This window comes from Babylonia areolata, chromosome 15, assembly GCF_041734735.1.
Source record: "Babylonia areolata isolate BAREFJ2019XMU chromosome 15, ASM4173473v1, whole genome shotgun sequence".
Classification (NCBI taxonomy): Eukaryota; Metazoa; Mollusca; class Gastropoda; order Neogastropoda; family Buccinidae; genus Babylonia; species Babylonia areolata.
Window position 1 is genome coordinate 18,785,869 of NC_134890.1, and position 13,120 is coordinate 18,798,988.

At 38.3% G+C, this 13,120-nt stretch overlaps 1 protein-coding gene across 5 annotated transcripts in view; it reads left to right on the forward strand.

The window, feature by feature from the left end:
• The window catches only part of LOC143290205 (uncharacterized), a 33,376-nt gene that overhangs the window by 14,808 nt on the left and 5,448 nt on the right, over positions 1-13,120 (forward strand). For all 5 annotated transcript variants that reach the window (XM_076599524.1, XM_076599526.1, XM_076599528.1 and 2 more), the window contains 7 exons: positions 5,179-5,310; positions 6,319-6,394; positions 8,204-8,286; positions 9,066-9,120; positions 9,523-9,698; positions 11,572-11,673; positions 12,647-12,881. In XM_076599524.1, coding sequence (XP_076455639.1) covers positions 5,179-5,310; positions 6,319-6,394; positions 8,204-8,286; positions 9,066-9,120; positions 9,523-9,698; positions 11,572-11,673; positions 12,647-12,881 — 859 coding nt within the window. The remainder of the gene's footprint in view (positions 1-5,178; positions 5,311-6,318; positions 6,395-8,203; positions 8,287-9,065; positions 9,121-9,522; positions 9,699-11,571; positions 11,674-12,646; positions 12,882-13,120) is intronic.

The window sequence follows — 13,120 nt, forward strand, 5'->3', positions numbered from 1 at the left end:
TGTTTGCATTAAAAAGACTACTTTTTAGACTTTGTTTTAAAAGGCATATTTTACATGGATTTTAAAAAATACATTATATGATTATTTGTCATCAGTATTATTTCAAATGTAGACAATAGCCAGTCTTGTTGTTTTGTAGTACTCTGCCTGGGGCTGCCTGCCAGGTTCTATTGGTGGTAGTCAAGGGTATGAATGTAAAATTTGAATTTTTGTTTTCTTTGTTTGAAACGTTGTAAAAATGGACACTTTGTGTAAAGTTGTTGTTTTTTTGTTTGTTTGTTTTTCTCGTAAATGCAGAGTACTCAAGAAATATAACAGACACAGTTTGTTTATAACTAAACTTGCGGAAAACCAAAATTTCTCCAGTTAATCATGGAATGTCATCTTTACTTCTAACGGCTATATCTCAGAAACGGAGAAATGTAGAGACTTCTTTCTCTCTATGTTTTGGCTATTTTTTAAAACAATTTTTGATTCAATATATTGCAACTCTTTCTTGATGCATTGAAATTTTGGCTGCGGCTACATTCATCAAGTGCTCGACTTCAGTGGTGCACATTGTCAGAAGAGAGAAAAGACTGGTGACAGAACGCCTGCCTCAGAACGGGCCTCAGACTTAACTTTGCTTGGAGTGTGCGCCCTCAGTCCCTGGCACCATCACCCTCTGATGCCCACTCCCCTCCCCACCCCTGCCCTCCCCTCCCTTCCCCTCTGACTCGTCCGTCATCTCTGGTAACTGAGCATCCTCATGGCAGTGTGTTCACTGACGGTGATAACTGTGCTGATGCTGAAAGTCTGCAGGGTCATTGTTGTTTTTATTAATCCATGCCTTGGATTAATTTTGGTGGACTAACTCGTTGGTAACGAATTGACAAGATTCATGTTGTGAGTTTGCTTGCTTTGCATGTGTTAGCTGATGCATCAATTAAAAAGTCTGGGATGAGGGAGGGGTTGGGGGAGACATGTTAATGTATAGATAAATATATGAGATATATGATAACAGCCATGGATATGCTGATTGTTACACATTATGCATGTATCATGTGTGCAAGCACACATTTATACACAGAAACGCTGATACTCAGACACATTCACAGATACTCAAAGACACAAGCACGCACACACACGCGCACACACACACACACACACACACACACACACTTTTTAATAAAAAGATACATTTCTTGTCACTTAACATTCTGCTTGTGATTTCTTTCTTTCTTTTTTTTTCTTTTTTTTTTTTTTTATTATGTGTGCTCCTCTTCCTAGGTAAGTGCTAGTTTTGGACTGTAGTACTCGAACTCCTGTATCCTATTAACTTTTTCTGTATTAGTATTCACCTGTTCTGTTTTTCTCAGTGCAGTTCCAGCCCCCCCCCCCCCCCCCCCCCACCCAACCCCCTTTGTTTTCACTACTTACTTCCTTTATATCTAGTTTGTATCTTTCTTTCCTTACTTTTTACAGAATGTAAAGCTTTGTGTTCTGTCCGCATTTTCCCTCCTCTTTCAAAGTTCTTGGTATTTTCTGTTTCGGTGTTTTATTTGTACGTTTATCTATATGTTTCTTTCTTTTTTTTCTTCTGAATTTATGGGTTTGTATGTACTCTTACCTATTTGCTCCTCTCCTCCTCCCCACTCCTCCATCCCCCCTCCACGCTTCTCTCTCTTCCCGTGATCCCTTTCCCTTTCAGGCTTGGCACCTCTTTGCTGTCTTACGCTGCATTGTCTGCTGGTTCTGTATATTGTATTTTGCGATAACTGCTTGCTTGCTTTGCCTGTGCTTTCTCCTCTGTTGTTTGGTGTGGTGGTGTTTTTGCTTTTGGTTGGTTGTTTTTGGGGTTGTTTTTTTTGGTGGGGTGGGGGAGGTTGTTGGGTTTTTTTTGGGTTTTTAAAAAAAAAAAAAATTTTTTAATTTTTTTTTTCTTTTTTTTTTGGTCATTGTTGTTTTTTGATTCATCAAAATCTTTTACTGTCAGTGTCAGTCACTGAGTCAGTTGTTGAGCAAATGTTTTTGAAGAGTAATGTTTGCATGTGTCTGTTCATCTTTTTATAGCCAGTTAATGTTTTAGTCGTTTGATCCATGTGTGACTCAGTGTGTGTGTATGTGTGTTTGAGACTGTGAGTGTGTGTTTGTGCTGTGTGTGTATGTGTGTGTGTGTGTGTTTTCCTTATGAATCGCCTTTATTGTGCACATGCTTAAGGCAAGAATGCATGCACTGATGTGGAACATCTGTGGGAATGTTTTACGGTAGATGTTAGAAAGTTGTATGAGAAAAGTGGAAACCTGTAGTTTTAAGTGTGTTTGGGTGTGTGTGCAGTGTAACTTCATTTATCTCTGCCTCTGTCTCAAATTTCTTGTCTCTGTCTCCCACTGTCCTTTCTTTACTCACATTTTTTTTGTTTTGTTTTTTTGTTGTTTTTGTTTTTTAATTGTTAGTGTTGTTATTATTACCATTTTCATTATTTTGTAATTAGAAGGTTTGCAGAACAGTCATGGATGAATTTTACAGGAGACCTCTTAGTTTTTTTTACTGTTCATTTTTTGCAAAATTGATGGGGAGAAATGTGTAGTTTCCATTCAAGAATGTTGATGTGATCTTGTGCACGGCGCACACACACACGCACACACACACACACACACAGACACGCTCTCTCTCTTCCTCTCAACTGGTCACTCTCTGTCTCTCTCTCTGTCTCTCTGTCTGTTTCTCTCTCTCTCTCTTCTCTCTCTCTCTCTCTCTCTCTCTCTCTCTGTCTCCCACAGTCTGACAGGGACAAAGTCATAATAAGAATGCAAGTTGGGAGGGTCTGCGGGACTTAGTACTAAATAATCATAAAATCATGGAACCATTGTAGCTGTGGATTACACTTTTCAACTTAAAAGCTAATTATGATTGACGAAGTTACCACTAGTTTCTGCAATATTTTAAAGATTTTTGGCCTTATAAGGTTCAGATTCACAACCACGCTGTTATTGTTGTGCAGTAAAGATTCCTGAAGTGTGGCCTTCTAAGGTTCAGATTCACAACCACACGCTTATTGTTGAGCAGTAAAGATTCCTGAAGTGTGACCTTCTAAGGTTCAGAATCACAACCACACTGTTATTGTTGTACAGTAAAGATTCCTGAAGTGATCAGACATTTCCATCCTGTACATTTTGGTTTCTGTTTCTGTCTCTGCCTTTGATATCTTTTAATTTGAAGAAAAGTACTATCCTGTTCGCTTGTCTTGTTTCTGTTTTTGATATCTTTAACGTCCTATTTCCTAGTCTTCTCAGACCCAAATGTCCTTCCACCATTGTTCATTTTGGCTCTTCTGATTTCTGTAAGTCTAGCTCCACACAGTCCATCTTTCCATCCTCTTTATCACATTTTCTTGCCTTTTGGGAGCTATATATATATATATATCCTTCAAAGTAAAGGTGGAAAATGTATATGTTTTGTTTCCATTGTATACATTTTAAGCTTTCCTTTCTGATTTGTATGGTATAACAAGTATAACAACATATTCTTATAAAGTATATGTGAAGTTTTAAGATACAGGATAGTGTACAGTATAACAAGTATAACAACATATTCTTATAAAGTATATGTGAAGTTTTGAAATACAGCATAGTGTGAGTTTTTCACAAAGGTTTTATTTTTTCCCTCCTTTCTAACTCATGAGGTTTTATGCTTTGAAAAGCTGTTAAACCTAATTTATCACAGATTTTTTTTTTTATTATTGTGTGAATTTCCATTGTACTTTAAATGGACTAAGCCTTTGCACAAAATATGTAAATCTCAGGGGGAAAAAAGTCAGGGGTTTTTTGGTTGTTTTTTTTTTTGGGGGGGGGGGGGGGGGGGGGGGGGGGGGGGGTCACATTTTCCTTTTCTTATTTCTCTTTTTTCTTCACTAATTTTTTTTTTATTGACCTAGTGATTTTTTGATAGTTCTGCTCCATTTTTTCACATTGAAAATAGAAAATACTCATCACATTTCTATTTTTGTTTCCTCAGTATTTTCATACTTCTTGGTTTGTTTTATTACTTTTATTTGTATTTTGTTTTTGAAGTAGTAAAACAAGCCACTTTATTTTTAAACATGGTTACCCCTGCCTTTGAATTATAATATTTATGAAAAGCAAGCATATTGTGATGCATGTTAGTTTATTGTTGACCAGTTGAAGCTGTCTGTGAGCATGAATTGTAACCATTGTCAGTCAGTTGATGTTTCTTAAGTAATAACGACACATCAACCAGTTTTTAACTTTGATATGATTTAGAATGCATTGCTCTGGAAAATTTGATGAAAGTGGACATCAGTTGCTGCTACTGAAATTGTGTGTGTGTGTGTGTGTGTGTGTGTGTGTTTGGAGGTGGGGGTGTGTGGAAGGGGGTGTAGGAGTTTTATTTGTGTGTATTCATTTGATGTAATTGAATGTATTAGTACCATTTCACGCAGAATTAAAATATTACATTTTAGAAAATGAAATATCTAATACAAACAGTGCCCAGAGATTAGATATGATCCTTATTTTTTCTCTTTTTATTCATTTTATGTTTTACTTTTATTCTTGTTGATGATAATGTTAAAGCCTTTTTTTTTTTTTTAAATATTTGAACCTTAAGAATTTTACTTTCTATTAATTCTTTCTCATTTTAAAATAAAAATTATAAAACATGATAGCGTAAATAATGGATATATCTAACAATTTGTAGTCATTTTAATGAGTAAATGTTCTCAAGAAATAGAATTGTTAATGCTATGCTTATTCTTTGTGTTTATTAATGAATACTTAAGTAAGTATTGAACAGTTTAAGCTTATTATGATTTATATGTTTAGATTTTGCAGTGGTAATGGTGGTGTTCCTTTCTTTTGTATTGTGTGTATTCAGTTACTACTACTCATGACAGCAGTTCTGTTACTTGATCACTATCTTTTTCTTTCCTCATTTGACTCGGCTCAGTATGTTAGACAGACAGGGAGTGTACAGAGAGGAACTCCTTTTGGTCATTGAAAGAAAAGAAAGAACTGTTGCATTTTGACACACTGAAATATTTAACAAGTGAAACTTGGCTCTATGAGGATAACCCTTCGTCCTCCCCATAACCAACAACCTGTTTTGTCCCAGCATGTATTAGCAGTTGATGGGTGTTGTGTCCCTTTCTTTTCCTCCCCCCCACCCCCTCACCACAGGTATGGGAGCAGGTAAAGGCCCAGAACCCCGACCTCAAGCTATGGGAGATCGGCAAGATCATCGGCCAGATGTGGCGCGACCTTCCCGATACAGACAAGCAGGAGTACACAGAGGAGTACGAAGTGGAGAAGGTGGGTGGCTGGGGGGGTTGGTTTTTGGCTGGGAGATTTGGTTTTGGGGGTTTGGGATGGGATGCGATTTATTTATTTTCTTAGTAGTATGATTGCTTATTGGTGTTTGGACGATTTTCATATATTGTATAGTCAGGCATTTTCTTTTTTTTTCGGGGCGTGGGGGTCTGCTTTGATGGTTGCTGTCTTTTGTTTTAGTTTTTATTCATTTTTTAGTGTTGGTTGTTTAATTAAAAAAAAAAGTGACTTGCATATTATTTTTATTTTATTTTGTGTGTGAGATATGATGCACTGTAGACTTGTGTTACTTCTTTCTTCTTTTTTTTTTTTCTTCATGAGAACAAATTAACACTAGCATTTTCTCAGACAGTACTGGCTTTTTGTTCTGGAAGAATTGTGATTAAAAAAAAAAAAAAAAAAGGAAAGGCCACTGAATTGATTACTTTGAAAAAAATCATTTTAATTAACATGGTTTTTGATTCAGGATGGCTCCAGTTTAAGACCACTCAAAAGAAAATGTTGTTCCTTTAAGAGTATACACCCAAGCATTAGTGAGAATGAGGCAGAGGCAGTTACTAGATGGATGTAGGACGACCAAAGTCTGATGTGTCCATGTAACCCTGACTAAACAGAGGGTGGGGACCGTCACTTTGTGTGTGTCTGGATTCAAATTCCACTTTCACCCTTTCTTCCAAGTTTGGCTGGAAAGTCAAACTGAGCGTCTAGTCATTCGGATGAGATGATAAATCAAGGTCCCATGTGCCACATGGACTTGGTGCACTGAAAAGAACCCATGGCAATGAAATGTTGACCTCTGTGCAAAATTCTGCAGAAGGAATTCACTCTGATAAGTGTACAGTATATATGCGTGCACTCAAAGCCTGCCTTAAAGCGTTGGGCTGTGCTGCTGGTCAGGTATCTGCCTATCAGATGTGGTGTAGGGTATTTTGATTGGTCCGAACGCAGTGACGCCTCCTTGAGAAACTGAAAGTGTGTGGTGGGTTGCAGGCAGCCTACAACGATGCCATGAAGGCCTACCACAACTCCCCTGCATACCAGGCCTGGGCGGCTGCCAAAGGCAAAGGTCAGTATGCTTGTGTGTACGCTATATATGCATTGGTCAAGAATCTCTGATTCTGGACACATTTGATTAAATTTGATATGGATACTTGTATAGCGCGTATCCTCAGTTGGAGACTCAGTCTAAGTGCTTTACAAACTTGGGGTCATTTGCACAACAGGCTGCCAATGTTGTTAGAGCCGACTGATGGCTGCTGTTGGGCGCTCATCATATTAGTCTCAGATTTCAGGCATGCACACATGCACACTAAGACAGACATGTGACATTTTACATGTATGACCGTTTTGTTTATATACCCCGCCATGTAGGCAGCCGTACTTCGTTTTTGGGGATGTGCATGCTGGGGTATGTTCATGTTTCAATAACCTACTGAATGCTGACATGGATTACACCATCTTTAAAGTGTGTATTTGATCTTCTTCATGCATATGCACACAAAGGGGGTTCAGGCACTAGCAGGTCTGAACATATTTTGACCTGGGAGATCGGAAAAATCTCTACCCTTTACCCGCCAGGCGCCATTATTGGGATTCAAACCTGGGACCCTTAGATTGAAAGTCAAACACTAAGTACTCGACTATTGTGCCGACCTATAGAGAAGAAAGTTTCTGTACTCAGAATTGTAGGCTTGTAAAGTTTTGCTGAGGGCAGTGGTGAGAAACCTCAGGAACGCACAAGTGAGTTCAAAATTTTTTTCTGATTAAGGAAACTTTCTCCTGTCTCTGTCTATGTGATGTGATTAATGTGTATGTTTTGGGGAAATGTTGATCAAATTCATCAGTGTTTTGGTTTATGTGATTATTTTGTGTGCCAGGAGGGAATCAAAACTTGATGTAAATGTGAACACAAAACTGGGAAAAAGTGTGTAAATTTGCACTTACACTGATCTCTTTAAAAATACTTATCATAACTCAGATAATGCTGTTGTCCCAGGATCAAGGCAATGTGAGTGTGTGTGATGTGTGAGTGGAGAGAATGGGGGTGGGTAGATGGATGGTGGTGATGTGGTTTGAAAGGGGAGAATGACTGCTGATTTTTTTTTTTTTTTTTTTTACCCCTTTACCTTTTCTTTCCAAAACTTTATTTTACAGTTTTTACAAAATCTATGGCATGCAAATTACAGTTACAGTTATGCTCCTTTTTACATGTATGTATTTGAAGTGAAAATTGCTATTATCTCAGCCATTTAATCATGTCTGTGTGTTTGTGTGTGTGTTGAGGTGTAACAGTTGCAGCATTGAGAGTGTGTCACTTTGTGGGTTTTGTTCATTGTTTTTTTGGTGTTTTTTTTATAATATTGATAATTCTGTTTTATGTTTCTACTACTTTTTATATGTTTTCTTGTTTCACTTAGGTACTGGATTGTAAAGTGCTTAGAGCTTGCTCATGCTTGAATTATAGTACTCTGTAAAAATAAAATATTATTATCATTAATGTAAACGTAAGTATACTGAAGTTTGATTTCTTTTTAAAAGAATCTTTTTTTTTCTTTTTTTTTTTTTTTTTTGTTTGTTCTTATTTACAGAGAACATTGAGTTGAGAGGAGGATAACAATCCCTGTTATTTATTTTTTTTTTTTAAGTTGAAAACAAAGCAAAACGAAACAAATAAAAAGGGAAACACAAATACTTGAAGGTGAGAGAATAGATTAAGAAACCATGTCTTTTCAGCAGGAAGATTCAAGGCAATGGAGAAACAATTTCAAAGATATAAATGAAAAGTTAAATAAGCAAAACATGACTAAATTATGAAATATAAACTTATGTGCTATGTGGATGAATTAAAACCTGAGCCATGATTTCTGGTGTGCAGCGGAACGTGAAAAGGAAGCTGCCATGGACGAAGACGAACCTGCACCCAAGGGGGACAAAACACCCAGCACATCCAGACAGTCTGTGAGAGTTGTTTCCCATTTTTGAGTAACTGTATTGCAGGTGCCTCTCTAAAAACCTGCTGTGACAATGAACAGATTGCCAGCTGGTATGCTCTGAGCAGAGCATGCTCGGATAAGCTTCAGAATGCTATGCTCACGATTAACATGGCAAAATGGTTAGTGCTGATGGTTGGAGGACGATGGTTCAAGCCCCAACTGAGATGAGATTTATTTTATTTTATTTTATTTATTTATTTATTTTTTTGGTCCCATTGCCGGTTCCTACAGAGCGTTGAGTGTGCCATGGTCTTAAATGGGGAGAGTGGATAACAGAGGTGAAAGTCATCCATGGAAAGGATGTGTCTTATGGAGTAATGTTGAAATTTCTTGATCAATATTGCAGATGTCTTATCTTTAGGCCTGGCTTATGCTGGGCTATTCTAAAGAATGAAAGGAAGCATAGAGTACAGCCTTGTCACATAGTCCCAAACCTCCAAAGCAGCATTGTTGTCATCCTTATCATGATTATTATTCATTATAGATAAACAGCAAGTAAAATTGTCCCTAATTTTGTGGCCTTTCATGCTCTGCTGTAATGGTGACCTCAGTCTTGATTCCCCCTCCACTTCTATGCCTGGGTGAGTTCCTGTCAAGTTTCTTTTGTGTTTAGGCTCACACTTGAAGCTGACGTCCTTTTTTTTTTTTCTTCTTCTTCTTCTTCTTTTTTTTTTTTTTTTTTTTTTTGCTGTTGTTGTTGTTGTCTTTCTGTGTGATTTTGCTAAAAAAAATTTTCTTTAACAGAATCAAAAACTGGAGATGCCTAGGATTAGCATCCAGCCAGCTGAAGATGACGAAGGTAAATATTAAAAAAAAATTTTTTATTTTGATTTATTTACACATATGCAGTCATGCACATGACAAAATTAATCATACATGTAGAGGGGGGAAGGGGGGGGGGGTAAAACTCAGTCTGTTTATGGGAACACTAGACTCTCAAGGCCAGATGAACGTCGCTGGGTTTACAAATGCGAAGGTCAGACATCTGCTGCTCTCTTTTATATATATTTTTTTTGTTTTTTGTTTATATTTTTGCTTAGGTATATATATGTAGATCTGTCCACACACTGTCACACCTAGAAACTACAACTGAAACCACAAGACACTCATCAAAGTAAACTGGTTTTGAACTTTGCAATTGAAAAAAATATGTAAAAAATTTTTTTTAAATGCTGACGCCGTAAGTTGCTGACTTTGCCAGCAGACTCTGACGATGGATTCTCGGTGAAGCACGTGGCGCATGCCCGGTACCTGCGTAACCACCGTCTGATCAACGAGGTTCTGAGCGACAGCGTGGTGCCAGACCTCCGGTCTGTGGTTACCACCGGACGCATGATGGTGCTGAAGCGCCAGGTCCAGTCACTCACCATGCATCAGGTCAGTGATGCCTTCCCCCCGCCCCCCCCCCCCCCCCCTTTTTTTTTTTTTTTTTTTTTTTTTTTTTGTTTGGATTAAAAAGAAAGAATAACAACAATAATGATGATGATGACTTGTAAAATGTTGACCTATTTAAATGGAATGAAACATGTTAAGAAGATAAGAAAAGAATGATGTTTATAATAGTGATAATAATGATAATGACAATGATAATAATACCAATGATAATAAATAATGAAAAAAAAATCCATCTTTACACCATAAACACCAAAATTTTTGGTCTGTAGGCAATTGTATGTGAAATAATGTGAAAAATGACAAGTGAAGTATGAAATGTTCTTATGTATACTACTGTCTCTCTCTGTCTGTCTGTCTCTTTCTTTCTCTCTCTCTTATTTTCTTTCTTCTTTTTTTTTTTTAGGGTTTTTTGTTTGTTTTGTTTTGTTTTTCTTCTGGGTTCTATGGTGATCTATGTTGACTGTGTTCTCAGCCTTGATGTTATGTGTTCTGTGTGGTCCTCTGAGCCAGAAGCAACAGTGATAAATGCAGAACTGTCAACTGCTCTATATTTTGGCAGAATTTGCATTTTACTTCATTGTTACCCTCATGTAGAAAACTTTTTTTCCCCAACCCTTCTTCCCTGGATCAGTTCAAAGATAGACACTTCAAGATGAGCAAACACTAGTTGACCCAGCATTGTCTTGGCCAATGAGCATTTACATTTCAAAATTTCAGCCAGGCGTAACTAACTTGTCATTCAGCACACATGGAACACAAGCTGGATCACCATTGTGGACTCAGCAGCGCTGCAACACCAAGTGTAGCCAAAATATTTCACCACAAGAACTGATGGGGTACAATATAACACTCCGTGTGGTCAACGATTGTGGAAAGTTGTTTCTGCAGTGTGTTTTTTTCCAACGAGTGACACAGTTAAGGAGAAAGGTTGCAGAATGGTTAAGACACTTATCTGCCAATACAGAGTCCATGAGGGCATGGTTTCGAATCTTGTTCTTGCCCTTTCTCCCAAGTTTGACTGGAAAATCAAACTGAGCATCTAGTTTTTCGGATGAGACAATAAACAGAGGCCCTGTAAGCAACACACACTTGGTGAGCTGAAAAGAACCAAGGCGACAAAAGGGTAGTCCTGGCAAAATGCTGTACAAGAAATCCACTCTAATAGGTACACAAATATATAAGCATGCACTCAAGTTCTGACAAGCGTATTGGGTCACTCTAATTGGTGCACAAATATATAAGCATGCACTCGAGTTCTCACAAGCATATTGGGTCACTCTAATTGGTGCACAAATATATAAGCATGCACTCAAGTTCTCACAAGCGTATTGGGTCACTCTAATTGGTGCACAAATATATAAGCATGCACTCAAGTTCTCACAAGCGTATTGGGTCACTCTAATTGGTGCACAAATATATAAGCTGCACTCGAGTTCTGACAAGCGTATTGGGTCACTCTATTCTCTGCACAAGCGTATTGGGTCACTCTAATTGGTACACAAATATATAAGCATGCACTCGAGTTCTCACAAGCATATTGGGTTAATGCAGCTGTCAGGCATCTGCTGAGCAGATGTGGTGTAATGTATGCTGATTTATGTGAATGCAGTGACGCCTCCAAGAGAAACTGAAACTGAAACAGCCAGGCAATGCAGCTGTGCAAGAATGAAGACAACGGCGATGTTGAAATGTTAAGCTCAAGAGTTCACTGGATCGGCAGCAGAACATACGATAAACAGGCCGTTCATCGTGCACACATTTGTGTCTTCCTCTTCTTCTTCTTCGTCTTCTTTATAATATCATTATGATTATTGTGATTATTATTATTGTTTATTATTATTTTTCCCTGTCTCAGCGAAAACTGGAGGCAGAACTGCAGCAGATAGAAGAGAAACATGAAGCAAAGAAGCGGAAGTTCAATGAATCCAGTAGAGCTTTCAACAGCAGCATGAAGGAGGTCAGTTGATTTGCTCTGTGCAATTGTTTGGAAAGTGTGTGTGTTTGTGTTGCGTATGTGTGTGTGGGTGTGTTTGTGTTGTGTGTTTGTGTGTATGTGTTTATGATGCGTGCATGTGTGTGTTGTGTGTTGTGTGTTGTATGTTGCGTGCGAATGATTGGTATGTGCTTGTGTATGGTATTGGTTTGTTGTGTATGGTGTTTGTTGCGTTGTGCGTGGTGTATGTTTGTTGTGTATGGTGCATGTGTGTGTGTGTTGTGTATATGTTTGTTTGTGTGTGTTTGTTGTGTATGGTGTGTGTGTGTGTTGTGTATGGTGTGTTATGTATGGTGTGTGTTATTGTTAATGGTTTGTGTATGTGTGTGTGTGTGTGTTGTGTATGGTGTGTATGTGTGTTAGTGTTATGTATGGTGTGAGTTATTGTTTATGGTGTGTGTGTATTTATTGTGTATGACGTGTGTTGTTGTGTTTGGTGTGTGTGTTTGTTGTTTTTAATGTGTATGTGTTATTGTGTATATTTGTATTTCTTTCTATCGCAACAGATTTTTCTGTGTGAAATTTGGGCTGCTCTCCCCAGGGAGAGCGCGTTGCTACGCTACAGCGCCACCCATTTTTTTTATTTTTTCCTGCATGCAGTTTTATTTGTTTTTCCTACAGAGGTGGATTTTTCTGCTGAATTTTGCCAGGAACAGCCCTTTAGTTGCTGTGTGTTCTTTTACATGCACTAAGTGCATGCTGCACACGGGACCTCAGTTTATGGTCTCATCCAAATGACTAGCGCCGAGACCACCACTCAACGTCTAGTGGAGGGGAAGAAAATAGCAGCGGCTGAGCCGTGATTCGAACCAATGCGCTCAGATTCTCTCGCTTCCTAGGTGGATGAGTTACCTCTAGGCCATCACTCCACTATAGTGTGTGTAAGTATGTGTGTGTGTTATTCTTACCACATGAATCGTTCACTGCGTGGTGACAGCTGCGGGAGAGCAAGCCGGTCATCACGGACGAAATGTTCCAAGGCATGGTGCAGCGCGCCAAAGAGGAGCATCGTCAGCGCCTTCTGGAGGAAACACTGATGATGCAGCAGCAGCAGCAACAACTACAGCAACAGCAGCAGCAGCAGCAGCAGACAAAGCCGTTGTCAGAAGAAAATCATAATCCGGAGTCGATTCCGGATGAGGAGGAGGAGAAACCTTTGGAAGATGCGAAGGGTAGGTAGTTGTGTCGTCTTGCATGTAAGTGTGTCATCCAGAGTCACCAGAAACTTTGACATTTTTTTAAATACTTTTTTACATTCATTATAAAATGTTTCTCTTGCTTTTCCCTATTACAGTGTCTATTTTGTAATGTTCTTTAATTATATTTAATATTTATTTTTATTTCAGATCTTCATTTTTTATTCCACTGTCCATCTACCCTGTTTCCTCAGATCAACATGTGACACCTCCCC